Genomic DNA, 17,258 nt, shown 5'->3' with positions numbered 1-17,258 from the left:
GAGAATAGTTTAAAAAACACTGAAATTAACTCAAATGTATTTTAAAGTGTCATAATTGTTAGCCCAATTGGAAATTACATGTGACTCAAATCTTAGTTTTTTACAATATATATTAATATATATATATGTATTAAACTTCTCGTCCCTAAATTAATGTGATTTGAAATATTATGTCTATTATTAAGAATATATCTTTGTTACCATGTGTTGTGTATTTGTATCTTATTTTTGATTAATTAAGATTTGACTATTTTCTGAGTAAACTATAAATTTCCGGTTCAAACTGACCTTCTTACACAATGGTAAGCTTTAGAATACTTAGAATCTACTGTGCCATGGATATACAGGTTTCTTTGACTCAATCAGGAATGACTTCCTAACATTATCTGTACGACGGCTGAATCTAAATATACCTGGACCATACCAGTGTAAATTGCCCAATCTTACACTCTATAGAACATCTGGTCAAATTCTATAATACGTACACACTAAATCAGTCGTTCTCGGTAAATATACCATCTTATGGCAGATTGGTGTCATCATTGAAGTGAAATAAAAGATTTTAGTTTCAATCCCATACATTGTACAAAGTTTATTTGAGAATGAATGATTGTGTATATTTTTACCGTTGTTGAATTCTATCCTCTGTAGAAAATTCTTAAATGACATTTATGACATATTTAATGTTAGAATGGAAGAATTTTGAAAGAAAAGAATAGAAAGATCTGCAGTCTTATACCACTAGGATTGTACAATTCTTGACAATGAAATCCCTTTAGGATCTCTGAATAATGCCAAGATGGTCCCCATGTACTCAGTATCTCCCATCTTTATCTCTAATCTCAAGTATAGATTAAAGAATGTTGAGAGTTAAATAACTCCCAGATACATGCACTATACCAAAACACCAATAACAGTTTCATGAAAAAAACACAAAAATTGAGGGCGAGATCAAAAAGTAGCGATAAACATGGTCTCAATAAAGGCTTAATTGTCTTACAATGATTGTTTTTAAGGGAAACGTTAAGGAATTACCGTATCTATTTACTGAGAGATACAATGACTCAAATGAGCCAGTTACCGAAAGATTTTCATTTCTGGAAAGTCTTCCACATGAGTGTAATGGAGTTTTGAATCAAATAGGATTGTACCAAAAAAAACCTTTAAATAGAAAACAGAAGAAAACTCCTGATTCTGTTGAGAGAATGACTCATTCACCTCTTATTTTGGAACATTTTTTCAGACTGGTATTGAAGTAAATAGAATAGAAGTTCTTATAACAGAACCAGTAGAAGATTTGTGTGTGACATTTTGATGAATACACAGCCACCTTTTCAGACAAATGACCAGTATGGAGCGTACTAGCACTGGTATACTTAATGTATGAGATGGTATAGAATCGACCACTCATCTCCCAAGACCAGTAAGTGGAAATATGATTCATTCCTTTTCCATGAAAATATGAAATGTCAGTTACCATCGATACTGATCATATGCTATGAACTTGACATGAAATGTCAACAGAATGTCTGGGTCGTACACACCTTGTAAATATAAATCACTGCCCTCAAATTTTATACATTTATTCATAATATGTACAGCATATGTCATAAAATTCCTTATTTGGTAAGTTTCTAGATCTGGCGTTGAGATGTTTAACAAAGTGTAGTGTGTCTTGGCCACGGTAGACCAGCGCCAGACTGTTCTCAGATGGACTCACGGACAGCAACTGGAAAATATGACACATGATTACAACTACAGGCTTTCCCGTAAATCTCTGAGGGATAGAAACAAATCCTTATTGGTTAGATCACACTGAATTATGACAGAGGTTGGTGATACTCCAAATCACTGTCATATTTATTCAGAAATAAGTCAAGTTTGATCAAATACCTTTGTGATTTGACAAGAAGTGATGTCCAATAAAGAGGACAGAAAATTGGAAGTTCAAGTCGAGTTTGATCAAAATCCCTCTAGGAACGATGCTGCTTGAGAGCTGACAATGATTTACTTAAACTATTAACCTTGACTTTCACCTTGAAATTCGAACTTGTTTAAAGTTGGATCAAAATCCCTAAAGGAATGAAACTGCAAGAGTGCTGACAAGGAATGGGGGAAAAGAAGAACAAAGGACTTGTGTTCTGTGAATATGTTGCTTAACGGACCAGGAAAATTATACTGATTTAAGCTTATCTGTTAGGTCTGTATAAACATCTTATTTATCTCAACAAAATCAGTAAAACTCTTCATCACAGATGGAAATATACATGAACTTCAGAACAACATCAACAATTTCAACACAATCTTAACTACACCAAATTGTTCAGATGTTTTTTCACCTCTCCTTGTTTTATCTTGTATATAACACATTATAAAATAAATCAAACAGATGAAACTAAATATACTTAATGACCTGTCATGTCTAATGTCAAGACATCACAGATTCATGTCTGATGTCCAGACATCACAGATTCATGTCTGATGTCCAGACATCACAGATTCATGTCTGATGTCCAGACATCACAGATTCATGTCTGATGTCCAGACATCACAGATTCATGTCTGATGTCCAGACATCACAGATTCATGTCTGATGTCCAGACATCACAGATTCATGTCTGATGTCCAGACATCACAGATTCATGTCTGATGTCCAGACATCACAGATTCATGTTTGATGTCCAGACATCACAGATTCATGTTTAATGATAATGTTTATTTTCTAATCTCACTGATATGGTTCCATACCATCAGACAGGACGGACTACGCTATTTTCAAACTATGGCTGAACAACAGAGCTTAGAGTCAGATTTTCAAAACAGTTGGTAAAATTTTTTTGGTTTCTCACCTCCTCATCCTCTCCTCGTGCAATGTAGGATGTAATCCCGCCTTGGTCAGGCTCCCAACCTGGACAAAAAAGGATGGTCATTCAATACTGCGAAATCATAAATATATCATAGGGTTCTGATTTCATGGTCTTACAGAATAATGTTTTTTTCATAGCACTTGATTTGGTGGATAGATCTGACTGCCTTAATCCACATGTAATAATCTTGATGTCAAGGTTATCGGGTTATCTTTTTGTGGACATATCAATTCGCAAAATAACAGTAACTATGGGTTTGAAACCTCCTGAAAATTAATGATTTCACAATAGTAAAATGAATATGTGACAAGAGGCCCTTGATCATCTGACAGTTGACGAATGGATGGACAAACTACAGAATTCACTGACAATAGTCAGACATGTCTGATGAATTCAAATTTTCAACATTCCTTGAAAGTACCAGACATTCATAAATGGTAAGTGCTGTTCATGAAAAACAGTTGTACAATCATGTTACAAAATAGGTAATGTGGTCACCATGTTGGAGTTTTGATCAGGCTGAAAAATAAAAACAAATGATCTCTTTTCTTTTCCTTAACAAATCAAACTCCAAATATTTTTCTCATCGGTGTGACTGAAACTTGAGAAGTAGTTCTGACTAGTTGTTCAAAATGAGTCAAGTCGGATTTTGGACCAAAGTGAAAGAAATAAGATTTGGTAAGTACAATCTCGGGATCACTTCATGCATGTTTAATATCATTGCTAGTCTCTGATAATGTTTGATTGAAATCTACCAAAGCATTAAGGAGGAGTAGCATTTTGAAACAAAATATTTTTAGGCCCATCCCCTGGTCCCAAGGGGGTGAATCAACTTCATGAGTTTCAGAAATAATTATGTTTCAGACAAAATTTGGTTGAAATCCGCCAAGGCATAAAGCAGGAGTAATGTTTTAAAGAAAAAAATTACGGACAGTGAACAATGGACAGTGCACTGCACATGATGACGGACAATGCACAATAGTAATAGGTCATCTTGACCCGTTGGGTTACAATGGTTTACTTCTGTAAGCATGTACAAAAAACTTCCCATTTAACACTCGGTAGAAACGAAATACATGCACATCCATGCTAAAATGACATGCATTATTAACAAGAGGCCCAATAGGCCTCAATGGCTCACCTCCTTTTGCAGATTAAAAAAAGAAGACTTTGTCTTTTCATTAAATTTTTGCAAACATGAAAGCTACTACTACTACTACTATTATTTCACAAACACCATGATACTGGGCTTATGGGTTAATATAAAAGAAGCTTGAAGTTCTTTACACAACTGCCAAATGTGACATTGAAAGTGGGTCAATGTCATTTATTTGAACAAACATAGTAGTCCTTCATTCCAGCATGCTATATGCACATTATCGATATCCTTGGCCTTTTGTTAATGAGGAAGACTTGTTTGGAAATTTTTATCACATTGGATCCTTGCCATCCTGAAAGTGGGTCCAGGTCATTTATTTAAATAAAATTACTAGCCCTTCATCTCAGCATGCTTCAGAACTAATATCCATGCCCTGGGCCTTTGCTTTATGAGCAAAATGAATGATATGGTGGGTACTATAATATTAATAGTATATAACCTACAGGCTGAAAATAAGTGTATGATAATCACCAGCTTAACTTATCAGAAGAGATTTTGTACATGTAGTAATGACTATTGGACCATTGTAAAACTTTAATGGCAAGTAGATATCTTATAATATCTAAAGTAAATTCACTAAAGTGATTAAAGTGATTATAAACTTAGTGAAGACTGCCTGCTAGACATAAGAACATAAGAAAAATCTTTTGAGAGATAAAGTCACGCCTTTAGCCATCAAAAGGTTAAGACAAACATCCCTTCAGATTGTTGTGGTATCTTGCACCATGTCAATTATTTATCTATTAAATATCAGAGATTATCTAATGGCAGGTACTATGGTGCTGTAGTACAATTCTTACACCTTCACAGTCTATGTATACAATTTTCTATAGACAGGTACTATGGTGCTGTAGTACAATTCTTACACCTTCACAGTCTATGTATACGATTTTCTAATGGCAGGTACTATGGTGCTGTAGTACAATTCTTACACCTTCACAGTCCATGTATAAGATTTTCTAATGACAGGGACTATGGTGCTGTAGTACAATTGTTACTTACCTTCCCAGTCTATGTATAAGATTTTCTAATGGCAGGTACTATGGTGCTGTAGTACAATTCTTACACCTTCACAGTCCATGTATAAGATTTTCTCATGGCAGGTACTATGGTGCTGTAGTACAATTCTTACACCTTCACAGTCCATGTATAAGATTTTCTAATGGCAGGTACTATGGTGTTGTAGTACAATTGTTACACCTTCACAGTCTATGTACAAGATTTTCTGTTGACAGGTACTATGGTGCTGTAGTACAAATTTTACTTACCTTCACAGCCTATGTATAAGAGAGTATCCAGTGCAAACTCTCTGTCACCCTCGATGTCGTTGTCGTGTACCAAAGTATACGATCCATGTCTCCAGCGCCGTACCTGGCTACAATAGCATGGTTCTCCTTTTGTTCCTGTGATAAAAGAATGACAACTAAAACAAAATATATAAAACAAGAGGTCCAATAGGCCTGCATCACTCACCTGGTATTAAATATTCATCAAAAATAGGGTTATTGTTTATCAAAAGTACATTAACATATAAACCATTAGCATTCAAACAGGGAACATCCAATCAACTTTATCTAATTTCCACAACAAACAGCTTCTTATACTCAACTCTCTAAAACATTGACACTTATGACCTTGATTATAATTAAATGTCTTTTCCCAAATTTTTTTTGGCTATGACCAAGAAACAACATTCCACCAAATATCATGCTTCTCCAACTTTTGGTTTATCAAAAGAAGTCTTTTACAGTACTGACAATTTGACCTTTGTGACCTTGAATATGGTTCAAGGTTATTTCTTTTTTGTTACTTTGTCAGGCTTCATTCCAGAGACCAATCAGCAAAATATCATTATTTTAAGCCTTTTGGAAGTCAGAGTAAGTTGTTAAAATATTTAAACAAATTTAATCTGTGTGACCTTGAATAAAGGTCTAGATCATTTCCTTTCACAAACTTTGTCGGACTTTAGCCGAATACCATGCTTTGGGCCAGGTGAGCTAAAAACATGCCAACACTGTTCATTGTTTAGCAGAAGATAACATTTTGATAAACAAGATTTACTTACAAGTTTAGGTCCAATGGTTTATGACCCTATCAGCATGTATTGTAAAATCTGACAATAAGTTTTCTTAACATGTTAAGTTCTACATATGAAGGTTAATTTTAACTTAGATATCTTAAGTATGGTGAAATTCATATTTTGTCCAAATTCTTATCACAATTAGATCTGTCACCCTGATGATAACAGTATACAGTAATTGTTCCTGAAACACCTAATGTATCCTAATGTAGGTTTAATTAGTTATACCATTTGTCAATAGTCAAATAATCAAATCTGTTTTATGATCTAGGAATAACGACCATTTACAGTAAAACTTGTTTACATGTACCATAGCGAAAAAAAAAAAAAAAAAAATAGAAAAAAAAGAGGAAAAAAATACTTTTTTATGTTAAACAGTGCTGTTCAACAAAGATGTGAACCAAATTTTAATCCAATTGGATGCTTGAAAGACAGTCATTTCTCAAAATGCATAGTCAGTTAAAATTGTGTGTATCTTTTATATAGAAGGGGGATAACTCTCTGAAATTGGGAAAATGCAAAGCAAATTTTTTAAAAAGATCCATTGTAAACTGAGTGAATGCTACTTTCAGAATCAGTAGTTAGTTATCAAAATTCCAGAATTATTAAAACAATAGTTTTTTGTATGTAACCACAATTATAGTTAGAAATGTTTTTGATATTGATAGAGTTATCTCCCATCTACCATTAGCTGTGGTTTCCTCTTCGCTGTCGTCGGTATCAGATTCAGGTGCCAGCTCGTGAAGTTTGAGTCCAGTAAGATTGGACAAAACAAGGAACATGGCATCAGACTTCAGCACTTGTATACATTCCTGGACAATCTCCGGGGGATTGTCTGTATCCATCAGGGAGTAACACCTAGAATTAACGAGTAATGTGACAGGTAAAACAGGCAAAAAAGCTAGAATAATGATGTCGTATATCAGCACATCTTCTAGTAACTTAGATAGGGGTTTAAAACAGAGAATTGTAAGGAATAAAAAACATTGTCTGCTGCCTCCGGCCAATGTGTAAAATTTAAACACACCTGGACATTTTATACGGTATCAAGTCATGAAATGCTGAAAATTTTTGGTATTGCCTCACTTTATTCTCCAGTAATATTGTCAAAAGGAAATTAAATGACAACAATGTAGTAAGTGTATTATAACACTCACTGAATACCATCAACTCCACTTTACTAGAGTTTACAAATTCTACCTTTTCAAAAATTCTGTCTTATTAGATTTTGGGTTGGGCTTATTACAGGACAATTAAACACATTTGAAATTCTATTCAACAGAAATAAAAATGTGTGGACCTATTACTAAGCTGGGTTTATTACCAGAAATGAATACTGTTTATATATCATACCTTTTATTAGCAGGTCCCCTCTGTGTCCACGATTCACATTTCTGTAGTGCGTTCTTTAACTGTTCATATTTGCTGTTCTATAAATCAGATATGACATTAACACAGGTTTGGAACTGGCATTACATATGTTATAATTTTAATCAAAAGAATTTAAAAACAATACCTCTAACACTGACGTAAAACATGTGACATTATCACTAAGTTCTTTGCCACAGAAAATGGCGGATACATGTGCTCCTATTGGACAAATTTGTATAACAAAGGTACTGATTTTTGAATCCAAAACCCCTCCAGGGGGTTAATCATTCACACTTAAATGAATCATATTCTCTTAAAATTTCACTGAGATGGCAGAGTTATCGTAATCTCATTTTAACATGTCAAGATTCCATATGTAGTCAGTACCATCTAACAAAAAGAATTTCAATAAATCTGTTTCCTGATCCTCTGGAATGAATTTGAATTTAACCCACAAAATCTACTGATTACAACTCTTTGGTTTTGTTTATTTTTCAAATATATATAGTGTATCAGGCTCCTTCCTATGTTGGACATTTTGACAGAATATTGTCTGATATAGACATCGGTCCATCAAAATGTCTAATGCCTGGTGTAGGAACTAGAGGAAACTCTGGCAGTTTGGAGTTTGCTCAGCTTTATGAAACAACATGACAGAATATTGTCTGATATAGACATCTGTCCATCAAAATGTCAAATGTCTGGTGTAGGAACTGGAGGAAACTCTGGCAGTTTGGATCCTGCTCAGCTCAATGAAACAACATGATATTAACTGTTATAAAGCTGACCAGACTTTGTATTGGCTCCCTGGATATGATAAAAATCTTACTTTTGGGAATGTTCAGAATTTTACTAAGACGTCATTGACTTTGTGTGGACCATGATTTTGAAATACTATGGATCTGATTTTAGGTGTGTATATCCTTCACATAGATATCATTTTATTTGTCAAATTTCCTGAAGTAAAACAAATTACCTAAAAATTTAGCTGCAAGTTCTAGTATACCAAAATTGTGTAAGTCTAACATATAACAGTTACCTGGTAAAGTGGCCTAATAGTCCTTTTTTTAAATTCGACGAGAAAATGTTAGATGGGATAAGAAATATTTCTGAAATAAAGTATACTTGTACTTAGTGAGAATACATATTGTTTGTTTATCTTGTTTAGTTTTTTACCTGTAGGAAGTTCTGGAGTTCTATCTGTGATTCCTCCTCAAAACGTTCCCGAATATCTGCCTGTGATATCATGTCCAGGTACGTCGGGTTTATCCAGTCAAAAAACATATCCTCCTGAAACATAACAATATACAGAACCATCACAGATAACTTTTCCTACTGATACATTGATAATGATCAATCAAAGATTAATACAGAGTTTTTATCCAAGGAGAATTCTAAAGTCATCTGTCCTTATTGTCTTAGATTAAAGCAAAGTTCCACAGGAGGAGTGTTTGATCATGGGAGAGATTGATATACTGATGATGTCCTTCCTTACAGTCACAATATATAACATTAAGTAGGGTACTACAATACCTACTGGGAGAGATTGATACACTGGTGTTGTCCTTCCTTACAGTCACAATATGTAACATTAAGTAGGGTACTACAATACCTACTGGGAGAGATTATTACACTGACAATGTCCTTCCTTACAGTCACAATATATAACATTAAGTAGGGTACTACAATACCTACTGGGAGAGATTGTTACACTGACAATGTCCTTCCTTACAGTCATGATATATAACATTAAGTGGGGTACTACAATACCTACTGGGAGACATTGTTACACCCGACCTATAAAGAGGGTGGTTCTTTGCTTTACCATGGTGAACATTGTCAAACAAGGCCTGTTTAGACAGAACAAACATAAGTACATGTAATATGAATAAGAACATATATATTATTAGAAAAATCGAAGACAATGAAAATTAGGAAGTGTGAAAGTGGTACATGTAAATACTTACCTCTATTGATATAGCATGGGCCAGTGTTGGGTGTGGCTCTTCAAAAGGGGTAGGTCTATTTATAGATGGGCCATGGAACCAGCCACTGACAGAAAGACGTGTCTTGTCCTCAGACAGCACCTCAGCCACCTGTCAAGGGAAACAATTCCATTTATCACACTTTAAATAATAAATCATTGTAAAGTCCATTTAAAAAGAAAAAACACAGTTTCAGCAAAATTTTAGTTTCAGTAAAAAAGAATTTTGAACTTGATATTGCCTCTCTATAAGTATGAAGTTTACATTTTATAACTGTGTTTCTATGAGAACAATACTAAACTTACTCAGCAATAAGCCCAGACTTGATAACAAGTCTACAGATACAGATCTTGTTTTAATAAAATATAAATCAATATCATTTCTTTGTCCCGTAAAAAGCCCCACCCCCTGACTCTGAATACAAACCAATATCATTTCTTTGTCCTGTAAAAAGCCCCACCCCCTGACTTTGAATACGAACCAATATCATTTCTTTGTCCTGTAAAAAGCCCCACCCCCTGACTTTGTATACAAACAAATATCATTTCTTTGTCCTGTAAAAAGCCCCACCCCCTGACTTTGAATACAAACCAATATAATTTCTTTGTCCTGTAAAAAGCCCCACCCCCTGACTTTGAATACGATCCAATATCATTTCTTTGTCCTGTAAAAAGCCCCACCCCCTGACTCTGAATACGAAATGCTGGACACCACATGTTTTATAGCAGAATAAATAAAGTACCATGAATCATTTAATTTCTTGTCATTTGTCGGAACAAAATGTGATAATAACCAGAATGTGACATTAAAAGTCTTCTAATGTCTAATCCCAGAAATGAACTTTCTGGTGTGCCAAACTGACTTGTTTCTTACCTGAATTGTTTTTTTCCTTTAACACAGTGAATTTATTATCTTTGATTTGTTTCTTTAAATCAAGCACTTGCTATTTAAAATTATCATAAAGAAGCACACATGGTACCATATTAACAGCTATGGTCATCAAAAATATGTACATTATTTCAACAGATGACAATTTTATCAGAGAGTTTCTCATCATGTCTGCAGATTTTGAGTACCTGTATGTAAGAGTGACTTAACAATGAGTACCTGTATGTAAGAGTGACTTAACAATGAGTACCTGTATGTAAGAGTGACTTAACAATGAGTACCTGTATGTAAGAGTGACTTAACAATGAGTACCTGTATGTAAGAGTGACTTAACAATGAGTACCTGTATGTAAGAGTGACTTAACAATGAGTACCTGTATGTAAGAGTGACTTAACAATGAGTACCTGTATGTAAGAGTGACTTAACAATGAGTACCTGTATGTAAGAGTGACTTAACAATGAGTACCTGTATGTAAGAGTGACTTAACAATGAGTACCTGTATGTAAGAGTGACTTAACAATGAGTACCTGTATGTAAGAGTGACTTAACAATGAGTACCTGTATGTAAGAGTGACTTAACAATGAGTACCTGTATGTAAGAGTGACTTAACAATGAGTACCTGTATGTAAGAGTGACTTAACAATGAGTACCTGAATAGGATATAACAAAGGAAAATCTTTGTGCACTTCTCTGCACGACAATCACTGAATATAAGATTTATAAGTGGTGGGATTTATTATGATCATTAATACATAGTAAACTGTATCTATCAAATTGTATAGTATAAAAGGGCCGGCTATTTGCCAAACAAATACAATAACAGATTTTATGGTATTGAACCTACCTGGTGAAATGACACAGGTGTCACTTCGAAGAACAGAAAACTGTTTCTCGCTGGTACCACAGACTTGACTACATCAGCTGGCTGGCCATTTTCTGTGTGATATAGTTACTGACATCATCATTCTTTGTACAATTCTTAATTACTGTAAAGATTGGTTGTGATTTCTGTTTATTTCACAGAAGTTTTCAGATCATGAACTGTCTAACATTCCCAAAAAATTGTTTCGTTTGCGTTTCATGCCTATGGGTTCTGAATCGTCTATCGTTTTACATTTGTATTAGTGTTTGGAATCTTTCTTCCATTTGCATTTAGGATTGGCTGCCGCTTGTGTCTGCCTCTGTAAACGTTTGTGTACTGTATCCGGAATATCAGGACTTTTTGCTGTATGGAATTGTTGATGAATTGTAACACCTTGTGTTAAACACTAGTCACAGCTGTACCTGTATTTCATGGCCCATGATAGACATGTATGTTGTGTCCCGATCTAACAAGGTTTTATTTTGGTACACAACACTAATTGAACATTGATAACAAAGTATGGGCAAAAACAAAAAACAAAAAAAACACCACCAAACAAAAAAACTATCTATGTAATAATGAGTATTTAGTCATAAGCTGTTGACCTATTTTCAGTCTATTGTATTTTGTTTTGTATTTTGCATTTTTTTTTGCATTACGTTTTGTGTTTGCATTTATCGTTGATCATTCTGTGTTAAGCATTTGCATCTTCCATTGTTAACCATTTCGTGCTTACATTTATGATTGCTTGGCCCAATTGCTTTCTGCTTTATTTGTGTTTGAGTGGGAAAGTTAAATCATTCAGGATCTGTACCCATCTACACAAAACCCTTAAAACAGCTGTTGACTGCTGAGACAGCTGGGGTTAAGATAACTAGCTTTCATACAATCATAGATAACAGCTATATTATCACATATAAGTTATAACAACTAGACAAATACTACTCGCTAAGAACCTTCAGGATAATAGTAACCAATATATATTTCCACATGATTCTATCTGAAAATTTATCGTTTTTTAAATGATTTTCCATGTATATTTCATTTATTGAAGAAGTGCTTAGTTTGGAAACTCTGTTTCTCCCACACTTCATGGAGGCACATCTTTTTTATCCTTCAGGAAAAAACTGCCTACTTGCACAATGACTTTACCAATCATAGTAATCATCATCACTTAATGTACCGCAGCTTAAAACCCAGAAAATACGGTAGTGAAACCATGTCATGACTGGGTAATGTCAACTTCAAAACACGTTTCATTGGCCATTCATAAAGCTTGACATATACTGAGTAGAGAAACTACTTCCAATACTTTATTATAAGAAAAAGTGTGAGAAATTAAAAAAGAATCAATCACCTGAATTTGCGTGATGTGAACAGAGATATATCAACTGTCAAGATAGTATCTAATGAAGTTCTTATCAAAACCAGTCAGAAACTTATGTGTGATGTTTCGATAGCTACATGCACACCATCACTTGCATTGGAAAAAAGACCACTGCGAAGCATATTTTTTTCTTACAATGAATAACAGTGTACAAAATGGTCATGAAATCACAAGACATTTCAGATATAGCGTAGAAGTTGAGAGTACAGGTCACCTTACTAACCTCCGCTACATGTACAGGTATTTTCCCTTTTGTTGAGAGATAGAATGTCTGGATAGAGACTGAAGGGTCACCAGGTCGAACCCTGATGGGGGCAGGGTGTTTTTCATTACTCCTTCATATTACAGTAGTTAAATTTTATGGCCACTAAGGTGGAAAGTAGTTTGACAAGACAGCAAAAAGATCATAGTCAAAACAGTCTGAATAGGTGATCCTTCATACAAGCTTTAGTACCTGTGTACTCTGTTTTAATTTATTTACATTACCAACCAAACGAAAATATTCTAAGATACGTCAGGATAATATTTTTTAAGTTAAGCAAAATCTCATTTAGATACATATTTGTCCACACTACACAGAGATAAAAGATTTTATCAACCTAAGGTGATATAAGTGTCGAAAAATAATCATAAATTCTACTCACCGTTCACAGCAAACAGGTCCAGTGCCCCTCCATCCACATCTGACCAGGAGGATGGGACAAGGTAGTAGATAAATGCTATCCGCCTCCCTTCTAGTTCATCATCATGGCAGAGAAGAGTATCTACAAGAATCACATGACAGTCATGTGACATGTACATGAAAACAGGTCACAAATATTAAGAAATACTGGTGTACCAACACATTTTTTCTGCTATTGCCATAACAAAAGCTTCTTTCTTATCTTTTTTTTTTCATTTTACCTTTTTCTCTCATCTTCCTTTCTTAAAATGACTTCACAACTCACATTAACCAATACTAGTTCTAAATAACAGGTAATTAACTTGATAAAAGTAGGTGTTAAGCAACATGACAAATTGAGTCTACATTACTAGCATTACATGTACCTATATCTCTTTGATATACCTGTAAACTCATATTTGGCACATGACATGTCGACGGTGTCGTTTAGGGGTATGTTAGTCACCTTCTCCAGCCAGTCTTTAAACTTAACATAGATCAGATCTCTGTAAGTTAAAACAAATATCTGAAAGACAACCTATAAAGGTATTATATCATTACAACTAACGCCATTTGATGAGGTTGTCCACACAAATTATAGACCCACCCAAGAACTTTTTACTTTAAATGTCATCTTCATGTGATGTAAGAAACAGTCGGAACTGTTTTGTTTCTCAATAACGTTCATTGATTCATTTGTAATTTTCTTTCACGAACAAGTCAATTTCACAGAGGTTAAATTTATACAATGTATTTTACCTTAAAGCACCAATATATGGGGATGACACAACTTTAAGGTCTTCTCTGCTCTACAATAAACCAGAAATAAATCCTATGACATTGCAGTTACTGTTTATAAATGTATATTTAATAATATAATAATTACCTTTGTCCTGATTCATGTAACATTCATGTTATGTCATATTTATGTGATATTTCATATTGGCAATGTTTGCTGTAGTTAGTAGCTATATTTTGTATTGTAGTATATATATATATATATATAATGTATTGGTTATATACATGTGTATTATTATGTTTTCGCGGTCACATCGTTAGTGTCACGTTTTACCTTCGCGCGTTTATACGTATTGGCGAGCGCGTCTCTTTGTGTAGTGTGTATGTATGTACTTGTGTACGTGAGTACTGTTCACTGTTCAACGGGACACGTGACATGTGACGGACTTGGACGGTGTTGTTTCATTGGTCCAAAGTTTCTCCTGGGTATATGTCTTTTGTCTCTGTCTTTTATCGGGTACATTTGAATCTCCGCTGTCTTCTGTGACGGTCGTTCAAATGTCTTGGGTCTTCAGATTTCATCTTTCCGGTAAGTTTCCTCTAGCTTTATTTCTTGCTAGTTGTTTTTTTTTAGTATTTCTTTTATATTCTTCCCGTCGAGTGTTTGTATTTATGAAGAATGTAATTGCAGCAGTAATATTTTTATATATAACTGAACGTTCAGAATAGTATTAGGTGTGAACACGTATGTATTGTATTATCCATAAATCATGTAATCGATGGATTTATATGCGTTATGTGTTTCTTAAGATATTACATAAATTGTAATATCAGGTTATTCATTGGTTGTAGTTGCGCCGTAACTTGTAACGATGATGTGGTGATATTGTGGAGTGGTGCGACTGTGACATTGTACATTAGCGCACTATACGTGTTGTAAGTGTTATTTTACTCTAATTAGAATGGTCATGTTTTAATTATTAGAAGTATCTTATTGAATCTTATATTTTATTCAAGTGTAAAAGTAATGACATAGTTTGACTATGTGAAATGTAACAAGTCTATGAAAGAAGTATGAATTGTTGAGTAATGAGTATGTAACGAGAGATTTGTGAATTTGAGAGTGTTTGATTACGTTATATTGTATATTTCAGAGTGTCTATTTTACGTCGATCAATGATTAAATTTTGGAAAAGAACCCAGCGGTTTTGTCTTATATGATACAAAATACACCCGCTACATTTGCATTAGCCAAATCTCTTTCCATTTCATTTGTATTTGAGTTAGAATGTTAAACAGTTCATGTTCTGTACCAATCTACTAAAAAAACACCTTAAAACAGTTGTCTATGGACAGTTGAGACAGCTGGGATATAAGATAATTAGCTTTCATACAATCCATGGTCCAGACAATTTACCCTTATTGCTCTGGATGGTATATGTGTACAACTGGTCACCTGTATACTGTTCAGTGAGGTAGGCACCAGCTACTTTGAGAAAACCTTGTCTCAAAATGACCCTAGCTGTTCACAGGGACACAAACCCCAAGCAAATGAACCCATTTTACAAGGCACTATTTCTTGTGTAGTACATAAAGTAACAATAAAAAATTGATAAGTTAAATTCTGTGAAAATATTTTAACTGAATTAAACTAAAATAAACTATTATTATAGCTAATCATTAGAAATACCTGACAAAATTTGTAGAGGTCATTATTTTTCTCTGCAAATGTCAAATCAAGCAGCTCTTCTTGAAGTCTGCTTAAGAATTTTTCATCGTCAATAAATGTCGGTAGAACACAGTGAGTAAATGGTTCATGGTATAACTGCAGTGAACCTGAAATGAAAAAAACATAGGATACTGTTCTACCAAAATTACCCAAAACAAATGTATATCAAATATAGATTATATTGAATTATAGGGCTAACATGCCTCCCTGTCTGGAGTTTAACATTTCTTTTGATCCGTGATTATCACAAGTCAATCACTTGGGCTTCAAAATTTAGGCCTTTAGCATAAATGACGGGTCCTGGAAGGACGGAATAGCTGTATGATGCAGTTTAATTCATTATCTGGCTGTACTTTATCTAATGCAAAATTTAATATTGAAAGATGTTTCCAAAATCAAAACTGCAATATTGTATGATTTTGTGAATTGCATACAAAATGAAAACACATACACACAACTGTACCTATATAGTTGTTATACAAAAATGATTTACATGCATGTACCATTACATGTACAAATGAAGTATATGTTTTTATTTCTATGTAAAAGTAGAATTTGGTTTCTGCCAGCATATCTATGGTTAATAAAAACGTTACATTTTGCACCAAATAGGAGATGTAATAACCTACAGCTTACTAATACAAGCTAAGTTTCTAATTACTGCATGCCTATAGTATCCACAAATATACTCAAACATCCCAAACATATTGTTTGTTATTTGTGTGTTTAAATGAATGAATCGATAATGGTGAAATGATCATACTATACTGGCAGAATTCTAAAAGTAGATTTGTCAGTTATTACTTGGTTCCAGGGATCCATTGAGGTGAGAGAAATACATATATATAATATAAAAAATATAAGATGAATATGAAATATTTCAAATTAACATAGTGGTACTAATCAATTAAATCTGTCTGATGTTGAGACCTTCTATTCACAGACTTTTTCTTTGCAGTTTGGAGACTGATGATTTTCACAAGAACTTGTTTACAACACTGGTACATTGAGTAAATCCTGATGGTGCACAGTGCTGATTGCGATGTTCTGATTGGGGATAGGGAATTTGTCATTTGAATTTTCCATTTGAAATGAAATAGTACCTACATAACAAGCTGTAGTTATAAAATCGACTGTAGTGCAGTACAGTACATAAGGGCCTACTATAAATGTGTAAGACTCTGCTGTTGGCATGCCTCACTCAACTCGGTATCTATTCCGACATCGTCTGTCAACAAGTGCAACCACATGAACACTGATGTTTACCTTCGTCGTAAGTCTCTGCAGCTTGGTACGACGTCTCGAATTTCTTCAGGTTTGATACGCAAGTGTAACATTCGTTCAGCGACACTGAAACGGCCTGTTGTGGATGTACAGACTTCGTCTTATGTTTTCCTTTTTTCGATTTTGGTACGGCGTCTTCCTTAACATCGTTATTCACAGTCCGTTTCCGATCCATAGCAATATCATCACTAGCAACTGTAGGTTACATGAACAGTAAAATACACGTGTACTTGAACCGGAAGTT

General features: G+C 34.2%; 1 protein-coding gene across 1 annotated transcript; it reads right to left on the bottom strand.

Annotated features, from left to right (window-relative positions):
- Window positions 1–1,567: 1,567 nt before the first annotated feature.
- Window positions 1,568–17,219, bottom strand: LOC132561368 (prolyl 3-hydroxylase OGFOD1-like). Its single transcript, XM_060226093.1, has 13 exons — window positions 16,997–17,219; window positions 15,692–15,837; window positions 14,023–14,072; window positions 13,669–13,769; window positions 13,247–13,366; window positions 11,198–11,289; window positions 9,445–9,573; window positions 8,654–8,767; window positions 7,460–7,536; window positions 6,792–6,964; window positions 5,295–5,429; window positions 2,850–2,908; window positions 1,568–1,729 (listed from the first exon to the last, which is right to left on the bottom strand). Exons 1-13 carry the CDS (start codon window positions 17,187–17,189, stop codon window positions 1,583–1,585), a joined length of 1,536 nt encoding a protein of 511 aa, XP_060082076.1. The 5' UTR covers window positions 17,190–17,219; the 3' UTR covers window positions 1,568–1,582.
- Window positions 17,220–17,258: the final 39 nt, after the last annotated feature.

The sequence above is a fragment of the Ylistrum balloti genome, unplaced genomic scaffold, assembly GCF_031769215.1.
Source record: "Ylistrum balloti isolate Yb309-2 unplaced genomic scaffold, AGI_CSIRO_Ybal_v1 Utg371196, whole genome shotgun sequence".
In the NCBI taxonomy this organism is placed as follows: domain Eukaryota; kingdom Metazoa; phylum Mollusca; class Bivalvia; order Pectinida; family Pectinidae; genus Ylistrum; species Ylistrum balloti.
The sequence above is the reverse complement of the archived record's forward strand: the minus strand, read 5'-3'. Positions and strand labels throughout refer to the sequence as shown.